This window comes from Leptopilina heterotoma, unplaced genomic scaffold (assembly GCF_015476425.1).
Source record: "Leptopilina heterotoma isolate Lh14 unplaced genomic scaffold, ASM1547642v1 Lhet_214, whole genome shotgun sequence".
Classification (NCBI taxonomy): domain Eukaryota; kingdom Metazoa; phylum Arthropoda; class Insecta; order Hymenoptera; family Figitidae; genus Leptopilina; species Leptopilina heterotoma.
This window is the reverse complement of record NW_025110932.1, coordinates 79,761-92,232: the sequence shown is the minus strand read 5'-3', so window position 1 is coordinate 92,232 and position 12,472 is coordinate 79,761. Positions and strand designations below refer to the sequence as shown.

The following is a 12,472-nucleotide window of genomic DNA, read 5'->3' as shown; positions in this document are numbered from 1 at the left end:
ATTCAATTTTTTAAAAAAAATTTTGACAAAATTCTACACGAATAGTCAATTATTTTCTAAAATAATGAAAATTTTACAGGAATACAATTATTAAAAATAGAATTAGCATGCATTTTTTCCAAAAAATCTATTGTTTGAAACTTTTTTATAAAATTCTCGTCAAAATTTCAATTATTTTTATATACAGCAAAATTCTTCACCGAAATTCAATTATTTTCAGGAATTTTTCTTAATTCAATGATTTTTAATATTCTACCTACTATTTAAATAAAATTTCCCAAAATAATTCAATTATTAAAGACAAATTTTGATAAGATTCTACACAAACATTCAATTATTTTCAAAAAAATAAAAATTTCACAGGTATTCAGTTATTTAAAATAGAATTTGAATACATTTTTTCAAAAAAATCAATTGTTTGAAACTTTTTTACAAAATTCTTCGCAACAATTCAATTATTTAAAAAGAAAAAGAATACAATTTTAATTCAATTATTCAATAAATTATCTATGTTTATATTTAAATAATCGAATTCTCGTAGAATTTTCTCATAAAAATTGTTTTAAAAATTTCTTTCACTTAAAGTTTTATATTTATGTATAATAATTCAATTTTGGAGAAGTTACTTATAATTGCAATTTTTAGAAATAATTGAATTTTGTAACGGTTTCTAATTAAATTCTTTGAAGGTTTGAATTTTTCATACTTTCAACTTACAATTTTGTAGAATAAATTTTTTTTAAAAAGTTTAATTGAATCTTTTTTAAAATTACTTGAAGCTTTTATTTTCTAATCCTATATTTAATTGAAGAATTTCCGAATAATTGAAATTTTACGTAAAATTAAATTGATAACGAATGGATTTGAAAATTCTCAATAAGGACTTTTTCAAATACGAAAAATAGGATATGACTTTTTTAAAAATTATAAAAAGTAATTGATTTAAACAAGAATGTTAGTTAAAAATTCTAGAAAATATTAATTGAATTGAAATGATGAAAATAATTTCGAAGGAGTTGCAGTAACAAATTAACAATATTCTTTTAATGAAAAACAATGATTTTATCACTCCGTCATGTTTTACAATAATATTTTTATCAGCTTTTAAATTTTGAATGTTTTGAAAATCTTCATTTCCAGGGAAAAATACTAACAAATATTTATTTAAAAAATATTATTATTATTATTATTTATTTATGTAAAATTAGATATTGACAGTGATTCATTTTGGAAAAATTTATTAAGGGGGGGTTTACGAATTGTAAACCCAAAAATGGGCTAAAAACGTGAGACGTAATTTATGGACGAAGCCTTTCGAATAATTTTAAAAGTAAGGAAATTTGTCAATAAATGTAATAGAAATTTTTTTTTGAATATCTAATAATTTTTAGAGTGAATCAGAATATTCTTTAGGGTCAGGGAAAAAGTTAAAATTTTATCTTGAAATCAGAAAAAAAATTAATTTTTTTTCGCAACCCTGTTCTAATTTTTGGATAATTTATTAATTTAGATTTATTATTTTGACATATATCGAGAAGTTGGAAATTTCGATTTTGTATGTAGTTCTCTTCGTTTTCCCAGATTGATGGGAAATATCAATTTTATGTCTGAAGTTATTGCTAGACTGTTTGTGCTCATTCAAATATATCCGAGCATAAATCGAGTAATGCCTCGACGAGCTTTTCGTGCCTCGAGCGGAGATGTTTTCCGCGTCGTCTCGTCGTTGTTGGCCGAACGGATATATTCATTCACCTATCAATCACCTCCCCTCGCTCGAATCACTTTCTTTCGTTTACGGATCATGTAATATCTTCACTTTTTCGCTTCGATCTCATCCTTTTTTTTCTTCTTTTTTTCTTTCTTTCTTTTTTCAATTCTCCGTACATAACTCGATAAAGCTCATGTCAGGATTAAAAAGTTTCATGTCGATCGCCAATTTATTTCATCATTGAGTTTTATACCGGACCATTTTTCCAACCTGGATATTGCATTTTCTTTTTTAATATTTTTTTTCTTTTTATTTCACACTATAAAAGGTGGAGTTTAATATTTTTTTAAAGGTTGCAATCAGATTATCAGTCAGATTTAATTTTTACAACTTTGATTTTAGTCTTTTGTGGGCGTGAAAAGTCTTTTCGACGCGTTTTAATGATTCTTGCAGTCTTTTGAAATGCTGCTTTCATGATTTTCATGAAATTTGATGATTTTATGATCAACCCCTCTTTTATAAATTCCATCAAAATTGTAGAAAACCATGTTCGGAATTGTAAAAAAATTCTATCTATAAATACTTTGTAATAAAAGTTATCCAACTGAGAAGAACCTTTTTGCAACGAAAGAATTTTAGAAATTATTTTTTGATATTGAAGTGCCTTTTGTTATGATGTGAGTAAAAATAAATTTACACAGATAAAGGTTTTTTCAAACAAACTTTTATTTGTTGGGCACTGACCCAGAGAATTGGGGATTATTGGATTCTCGTTAGGCTGCCCGGCTGACGCTTCACACCGTCGAAATCAGAAAGGTTCTCTCGTTACTTTCTAAGATCCCGTTTCTTTTAAACTAAAAAATATTTTTCAAAATTTTTTAAAAAATTACTTAAAAAATTACTTATTTATTTCCTCCGCGTGTATCATTTTCAAAAATCCAATAAGTAAATTAATAATAAATTTTGAAATTGGGAGACAAATTTAATAACATGGCGTGCATTTGATATCAATCAGAATGAATGAATTTAATAACTGCATTGAAGTTTTGCAATTTGTTTTTTTTTATATTGCTTGCATGAATTTCAAGCTCTAATAACAAAAGAGAAAATTGCAAAGTGAATTCGCGTATGCCCGCCAGTAATGAAAACCGTTCATTGCGGTTATTATCAAACGAACAAATTGGTTTTAAAAAAATATTCACTTCAAAGCAACGAGCATTTCTTTAATTGCAACAAAAAAAAAGAAAAAAAAGAAAATAATCATTCTTGTTCAAAGGCATTAATCATACCTTCTGAAATGGTAATTAGCTATCTTTCTCTTTCTCTTTTCTCTCCGACAAGCAGTAAAAGACGCAGTGATCTGAGAATGCATTAACAACTTGGGTATTATCAATTCCAGCAGAGAAGTTGCTACAACTTTGCTACCAACGATGCATTTGCGTGATCACACATTCTCGTGTAAATTCTTGTACATCGACAATAACTGTACAGAGACTAGACGCAAGACTGAATATTACGAAACAAACCGATACACATACATGCGGGCACACTTACTAGTCCATTTAGTTGGTGAATTTTCGCGAGCAACTACCTACGTGACACATAATTCAACCAAACTCTGTAACCAACTTCCAAGTTACAGCAGAGCAACGATAAGTTGCTTACCCATGTATTTTCCAGATACATCCAATTTACCTACAACCGGTCAGTTCCTTCGGGCCTTAATTAATAGTCTATTTTACTCCGCACGACAAATTGCAGCAGTTTAGTTAAAATCAGTTAAGTTCCGAATTTGTAAAACCAGAGAACTTTCATTTTAGTTATAAAGAACTTCAAATTCCGAACCTAAAATTTTATCGCTTCTCCGAAATTGGAAACTTTAAGAAACATCCTTTTAATGTCTCGCTCTGCAAAATACATCTTTTGAACGACTCTAATTCCTAAACGATATTATATAACATAATTAATAATATATGCCCTAAAACTGTATCTCCTTAGCTAACTTCTTAGCAAAAATTTTTTTTTTATTTTACTAAAGAAACGACTTTAGAAAAACTGCTGAAATTTTCCTTTAAAAAAAGTGTCCCCACGGTGGCCACCATTCAAAAATTCACTGAAAAATTAAAAAAAATAGTTGCAAAAATCAATTTATAAGGTCATTTTTATTTGAAATGTTTTGTTTTTGGCTTATAATCAAAAAATTCGTTACAATTCTACTTTTGTTTGTTTTTCTTCTTAAATATTTCACGTTTCAATCCCCAAAAATATATTTTCCTTATTATTTTATTGTACAAAAAGCAAAATAAATACGTTATCTTTACTGACTTTCCTCAAAAAATTTTCGATAAATATTATTCAAGTATAAAAGAAGAATCACTTTGACGAAAAAATTATTTGCGACAAAATGTATCTTTCAGTAGTTGTACTTTTTGCTCTTTTAGGCATATTTTTATTAACAGAAATTTATGCCATTGGCGCTGGTGGTGATGGAGATAAGAATTCCGGAGATGTTCCTAACAGACCTTGTCTGAGAACAGGTGAACACTGCAATAGAACGAACTACAGGGATTGCTGCAGCAGACAATGTATCCGAAGTGAGTTTTCATTTTTAAAATGCTTAAATAAATATTATAATATTTTTTATTATTAATAGTTAATACCTTTCAATTTTGCTAACGAAGAAATCAAATTTCACTTTAATATTTTATTATTTAATACTTTTTAATTTTCCAAACGAAAAATTAAATTTTACCTGAATATTTTACTATTTAATACTTTTTAATTTCTTGACAAAAAATTAAATTTTATTTTAAATTGTTTGATTCGTTTTTCGTTTCAATTTGGAATCCTTAGAAAAACTGTGATAAGAAAAAGTTACAATCTTATTTTTATTTTGCAGGAAGTCACCGGTGCTTTTAGTTTACCAATTTACATTCAGAGTTGTTAATTCTTCTCATGGGATATAACAAAAACTGAGCAAATATATTATTAGAAATAAAATTTAAAAATATTTAATTAAGTAGAATACTTGTATTGTGTTGAGTTAGAAAAAATAAAATAAAGTTCCTTGAAATAGTTCTTCCTTCCATTATAATGTTTATAAAGTACCTAACTCTCATACAGAAATATTTTATAAATTCAATATTCGTAACATGCGAGCATTATTGTTTTGAAGCAAAGTTTACAATAGCGCAAAAAATTAATTTAAATGTAGAAAGTAAACATTTTACCCTATCCCGAGGTAATTTGCTTATATGTTACATAAGAAATGCAAAAAAATGTTTGTACTTTGTAATAACTGGTCCAATATATTCAAATATTAGTTTACAGACAAATATAAAAATGCTGAATTGCTTTATCAGGATATACTATATTATAATTTGATAAAGTAAACAAATTTGTGAAAATATGCAGTGATTATAAAAATGCATTTATACGTAAACAGTTGAAAAGAGTGAATACACACATCAAACGAATCGAATTAAAAGCAGTTAGAACAGACAATAAATTTGGCTTTTGAAAATCTACACATAAAAATCGACATTACAACTTGTGTTTGCCATTGTGCTTTTCGCGTAAATGTAAAATACTCGTCGAATGTAAATATTTGCCGTTCTGTCGACAAAGGACTTTTCAGTATTCAGAGAGATTTAAATGTTGAAAAATAAAAACTTGACGCTATGGAATTTGGAAAATTTTTTAACAATTCAAAGACGTGTACTTGATTTAGATGCAATTTTTATTTTCATTTTATTTTTTTTGGGTACTGTGCATGTGCGTGAAATGAAATGAAATTATTATTCGTTCCGAATAACAAATGTCTGGCTATACACTATGCTATCGCACGCCAGTGATTTTCGAACGTTTACGCAAACCCGCCGTTTATAGCCCGGTCACGCCCCAGGCACTGTGGGGCGCCTAAAGGGGTGACAACTGCGGGGGCATAGCGCACAAGCCCCTTTAACTCAGCGCGATATAATCTATTGTAATTGAAAATTATGCCGCACGACTGGATCTCTCGGGACGGGACTGCGGCTCGAAAGACTAAAGGAATGAAAAAATTCCCTCACACCGCGAAAATGGAGCGAGCTTTTAAACTTGTGAAACGACTCTTCTCTCAGTGTTGCGTTGGAATAAACAGATCCTTTTAAACAGGTGTGTTAAACCGAAAACAAATGTTTTGTTCTTTTTTTTATCAAAAACACGCGACTAGGTGCTCTTTACATTCGTCTAAGTATTGCAGGACCTAATCTAATACTTTTTTCAGATTTGTGACACTAAACGATACTTTTTTGTACTAATCTCTTAATTTGAATCAGTTAAAAATCATCGTTTTAACTTACAATCAGTGACTGACTTTTTCCTTTTGAAACTGTTAAAAATAACTGATTTTCAGTGAAAAAATAACTGAAAAATTAATTAAACTTGATTAATTGAATCAGTCAAAAAAAATTACTGAAACATCAATTATCTTTAACTAATTGTTGGTAGAAATGTTACTATTTGAATTAGAGACTGACTTTTTGCTTCTAATCAGTTATTTTTAAATTTTAACTGATTCTAATTTAGAGAGTAGATTTTTTAACTCATTGAATTAGTCAAGTTTAACTATAATTTTTCAGTTATTTTCTACAGAAATCAGTTATTTTTTCAAAGAAAATTAGCTATTTTTAAACTGATTCAGAAGCAAAAGTCAGTCACTGATAGTCAGTTAAAACCATGATTTTTAACTGATTCAAAATAAGAGCTTGAGAATTTCCAATACTTTAAATTCCTCTAAAAGTTTAAATCAAAAGATTATTCTAAAAAATTTTAATAAAATTCATATAAACAATTCTAAAAGTTTTTAAAACTCTACGTAGAAATTTAAATAAATTCCAAAAATTTTACGAAATGCAATTATTTTCAATATTTACTATTTCCGTATTTCCCTAAAAAAATTCCCAAAAGAATTCAAATATTTAAAAAAATTCTATAAACTTCTTTGTAAACATTCAATTATTTTTATGAATAATAAAATTTTCACTGAAATTCAATTATTTAAATCACAATTTTCATGAAAATTTTTGAAAAAAATAATTTTTAATAGAACATTAAATGAATTCCTCAAAAAATGCAATTACTCTTAAAAGTTTTATTAAAATTCTTTGAAAAAATTCTGATCTATAATTTGTGTAATTAATAATTTATAATAGTGTAAATAATCTTCGTAACCATTCAATTTTCAAAAAATTTTAACAAAATTCTTCGTAGAAATTTAATTAAATTAAAAATTTTTCGAAATTCAATTATTTCCATTATTTACTATTTCCATAAAACAATTCCCAAAAGAATTCAATTATTCTAAAAAAAAATTCTATGAAATTCTTTGTAAACATTTAATTATTTCCATAAATAATAAAATTTTCTCAGAAATTCATTTATTTAAATCACAATAGGATTCATAAAAATTTTCGAAAAAAATTATTTTTGCTATTACTCTTAGAAGTTTTATTAAAATTCTTTTAAAAAATTCAATTTTAAAAAATTTTGATATAATTTGTTTATATTAGAATTTAATAATTATTCTCAATGCATTTTCAATTAAATTTCATTAAAGAATTTAATCATTATCAATAACTTTAATAATATTCTTCGTAAAACTTCAATTTTCAAAATATTTTAATAAAATTCGCCATAAAAAATAAATTAAATTCATAAATTTTTCTCAATTCACTGATTTTCAAAATTTACTATTTCCATAAAAAACATCCCAAGAGAATTCAATTATTAAAAAAAAATTCTTTAAAATTCTTTGTAAACATTCAATTATTTTTATCAATAATAAAATTTTCACAAACATTCAATTATTTAAATAACAATTTTCATAAAAATTTAAAAAAAAAATAATTTTTAATACAACTTTAAAATAATTTTTCAAAAAATGCAATTACTCCTAAAAGTTTTATTAAAATTTTTTAAAAAAATTCAATTTTAAGAATTTTTAAAAACTTTAATGATATTCTTCGTAACAATTCAATTTTCAAAAAATTTTAATAAAATACTCCGTAGAAAATTAATTAAATTCAAAAAATTTTCAAATTTTAATTATTTTCAATATTTACTATTTCCATAAAAAATTCCCAAAAGAATTCTATTATTAAAAAAAAATTTATATAAAAATTACTTTCAGAAACTTTTAAAAAATTCTTTGGAGAAATTTAATAACTTCCAATGCAATTTGAATAAAATTTCTCGATGGAATTATTATTTTTAAAAAGTTTAACAAATATTTGTTAATAAAATTCAATAATTCCAATAAATATTATTTGATTCAAGTAATTATTTAATTGATAATAGTCAATTAATCGGTTATTTGAATTAAATAAATTTTTTTTTCAGTGTAATAAAGCAAAGGGACGATTGATTGAATAAATAAATAAATAAAAAAACATCAGTTTTCAGCGAAAAATCCAAAGATTCGAACTATCCATGAAAAAAAAAGATTCTGTAACAGAATCAACGGTATTATTCTGAATTTGCAATTCTTTTGTTTTCGAAAAATATCTCTAAATTCAGTTTCCATGAAAATTAAAGTACTTTCCTCACTATACACGTTTTAACGGATTTAAAGGGAAAATGCATGAATTTTCAACAAGTTTCGAGTGAATAATTTAGATGAGGTTGTCGCTGCTAGAGTAAAGCTTTTGTCGAAACTATTGATGTTCATCCAAGTTAAGCCACAATTTGAGATTCATACAAGAATCAAAGAGACGAAGATCGCGTAAACCAGTTGGGATGTTGAACATCTTCAATGCACACCATACCCCCTCCCCCCAAAGTTCTTCCTTCTCCCTCTCTAACGTCGCATATAATATAATATAATGTAATGCTAAGATCAATTTTGTATTCTGAGCGTCACTTCCTAGTCTTAAGTACAAGCTTCTAGAAATTCCATTCATTACCATAGTTTTCACCTCTTATCACTTTAATATATTAAAACATCGTGCAGGTATGCGCGGGCATAGATGGCAGAGTGATTTCTAAAAGTCATTCTCTGGGATTTTCAACGTGAAAGAGAAATACGAGAGACAATATTGTTTTTTTTTTCCACAAAAAAAGGGCAATGCAAAAGGGAAGAGAAATGATTAACATGTAAATGAGAGAAAAGCGGGACCTTCACGGCTTTTCTTTTTTGTTCCCTCGTTTTCGGATGGTTTGAAGTTCACTTTGTGATTGCGCGTAAACGAATCAAAGCGTGAACTCGTTTTTTGCTTTATTAATTTCTCATGGAAATGTGTTCGGATATTCTTTTTTTTTTTTGTAGTTTGTGGTGCAACTTTATTTCTAATAAAATTTTCTTCTTAGAAAAAAAATTTCTTTTGAAATCATTGAAAATATTTTTTAAATGTTACGTATACTGTGAAATGTTGGGTCAAAAATTTCATAAATGAAGTTTTTAATTAACAATTAATTAATTAATTAAGAATTCAATTTTAAGAAACATTAAAATATTCAATAAATTGTTTATTTGCATTTTATTAGTTTTTAAATAATTGAATTCTCGTAGAATTTTCTAATAAAAATTGATTTTCATTTTATAAAAATGAATTTCAGTTAAAATTTAAGATAATAATTAAATATTAAAAGCAATATAGCGTGGATTTTTAGAAATAATTGAATTTTGAAATTAATTTTTTTGATAAATTGTAATTTAATTTTTTTTATATTATTTGAAGTTTTTATTTTCTAATATATATTTAATCGAGGAATTTACGAATAATTGAAATTATTGGTAAAATTGAATATTGTAAATGGGAATAGATTTTGAAAGTTGTCAAAGTATTTTTTTGAAAATTAATTGATTTAAAGAAAAATTTTTAAAAATAATAATTGAATTGAAATTGAGTATAAAACTTTTTCAGCTGGGGATTTAAATAAGATTTAAAATAATTCTTTCTTATTTGCTTTGCGTTCTCCTGACGTTACAATAACAATTGAGCAACGAAAATAAAAAATACATTTCATATTTTGAGAAATTAAATTATTTTACGTGACATATTGTTTATATGATCAAAAAAATATTTTTTATTTACTGATCTCTTTTGGTCTGTAATTTGTTCAATTTATTCAATTTCTTACGTAATGTAAACATTTTCATCAATCTCGACAATTGAAATGTAACTGTAGTCGACTATATTTCCGATTTTATTATTGCAATATTATATCATCAGTCTTATTGCGAACTTCATGAAAGCCGGAATTGTTAAATTCAAATTTTAAAAACTATCGTCAATCAAGTATTTTGATTTAAATCTAAATCAACTTTTTTAAGTACAACTTTTTTTTGAAAACAGATTTTTTGTAAAAAAAATCAGTAACAATAATTTTGTTTTTTTTAAATTTACCATGAGTACAATACGAGTCAACATTTTCTGTTTGACCATTTTTCTTATAATCATTGTTTGCAATTCGTTCAGTTATTTCGACATTGTACAAGATCCTGATCTTGTTGGCAAACAACTAGCTTGCATTAAGGGATTAAAAGAATGTAGTGCCTTGGAAGAAGAAAATAGAGGTAAAAAAATTTCGATTTACGATTTTAAACACTTAACTATTCATTTTGCTTTCATAAAGCAAAATTGATATTTATTCATCTTTTATAAAAAAAAATAAAAAATGAATGTCAATTTAATCTGTTAGTTGAAACAAAGTAGTTGTTTTTTAATCCTTTTTATATATTTTATTAAAATATTGAAAATGAAATTTTTAAATTTGAATATAAAAATAAAGCACTTTCTGTAAATAATAAAAATCTCTCCACTCTCACTTAATTATTAGTAAATTTTAAATTGTAGGTAGCTACTCTAATATTGTTAATAAATAAAAACTTTTTGTGAAATTTTAATTTGAAATATTTATAACTTTATTTTGTTGCAGCATTGTTTATAAAATATGCATTAAATAAATGTCAAGAGTGTACTGAAAATGAGCACGAAAAAATTCGACTTTTCGTTTGGTATTTGTCAAATTATTATCCAGCAGTTTATGAAGATCTACAAAATCTCGCAACACAATTAGCCTCATCATATTATGCAAATCCAAAATATTTCATTGGTTAATTTTCACTCATCAATTTTTTCCAAAAAAAATGTTAAAATTTCAAATTTACCGATCTCAAAATAATTTCATTATTCATGAATTTATAATATTATGAATTTCATAAAAATAAAATGAAATTTAACAAAAATAGAATTTTATTACAAAACTTTGCGCAAAATTAATTAGGTCATATGCAATGTTTTATTCATTCTGAAATTACTTCTACCTGAATAAAGAAAAAATAAAATTTAATAAAAAATGAAGTAATTACTGTTTCTGAGTTATTTCCTTTTATATAACAATTGAAAAATTTATGTTGTTTCACAAACTTGCAGACAAAATTAATTAATAAAACAAAATTTCAATGCTGTTTATAAACTTCATTTAAAATATTAAATGTATTTACAATTTTACATTTTGTACCTAGAAGGGTTTTAAATAAAAATACATTTAATATTAACTTTTATTTATTTTTCAAGTTAAAAAATATATTTCAGTGCAAATAAATTAATTTAAATTCATAATTCTTTTAGATCATTAAATTTCTTAGAAATAATATTTTTCTAAATATTTCAAAAATTGGTAAATAAAAAATTGAAATGTTGCATGAAGAGAAAAAGTGTATTAAACGTTTTCTCATTTTTTCCAAATAACAAAAAAAAAGGAAAAAAATGAAAGTAAAAAACTTGTTGGAAAACTTGCCATTGGTAGATGGCTTTGGTAATTTAAAAGTTCGCCTTTCAGGCAAAATGTACTCGCTTTTTTTATGTGGTACATAGAGAAGTCTTATCGCAGCATGTACGTGATCATAGAAGAAATATTATTTTCCATCGAATTTCAAATCTCTCTTTGCACGAAACCGAAAAAAGGGATCTCGCGACCACGCTGAGATCGACAGATTTAACCGCGCAATGCAATACGGTTAAAATTACCCTCAGATTCACCAAAGTTCGTGAAAAAGTTTTAAGCGAGAAAATTTTTAGAAATCACTTTAAATCTTCTATCAACTGGTGACGTCACTTTGAAATTGACTTCAATTCACTCACGATGGCTCTAGACATATATATATTCTCCTATATAAAATTTCTTTTTCATACACAAACTTTTTATATAAATAATAAAATAATTTTATTTTAATAAAATCATTTCAATTCGTTTATTAAAAATAAATTGCTTGGTAGATATTTTTTAAAATTATTACATTTATTAAAAAAATATTTTTATAGTTAAAAAATTGTTCAATAAAAAATCAATAACTTCATTTTTAAAGAAATATTTTTTTATTATTATTTTCCATAGAAATTAAAATTTTCAAAACATTCAAATTCGAATCTTTTTGAAATTAAACAATTTATAGGAACATTTTGTTATAAAACATGAAGTTATGAATTACTCCGAGTCTTCGACTCGGAATAATCGATAGCTTCATGTTTTATTATAATTAAAGTTCACCGAATGATTTTCAAAGATTTTAATTTGACACCTTTTCAAAATTCAATTATTTCTCAAAATTCATGCTACAATTCTTTTTGTATTAAATTATTTATTATGAAAAATTTTAACTGAAATTCATTTTTAAATCAATTTTTATTAGAAAATTCTACGAGAGTTCAATTATTTAAATACGAAAATAAATAATTTATTCAATAATTGAACGTTTCTCAGACAAAATTAAAAATACTT

At 25.0% G+C, this 12,472-nt stretch overlaps 1 protein-coding gene across 1 annotated transcript; it reads left to right on the top strand.

Annotated features, from left to right (window-relative positions):
* The first annotated feature begins 9,930 nt into the window (after positions 1–9,930).
* LOC122501773 lies at positions 9,931–10,858 on the top strand. Its single transcript, XM_043611497.1, has 2 exons — positions 9,931–10,265; positions 10,628–10,858. The coding sequence occupies exons 1-2, from the start codon at positions 10,097–10,099 to the stop codon at positions 10,807–10,809; spliced, it is 351 nt and encodes a 116-aa protein (XP_043467432.1). The 5' UTR covers positions 9,931–10,096; the 3' UTR covers positions 10,810–10,858.
* The last annotated feature ends 1,614 nt before the right edge of the window (positions 10,859–12,472 follow it).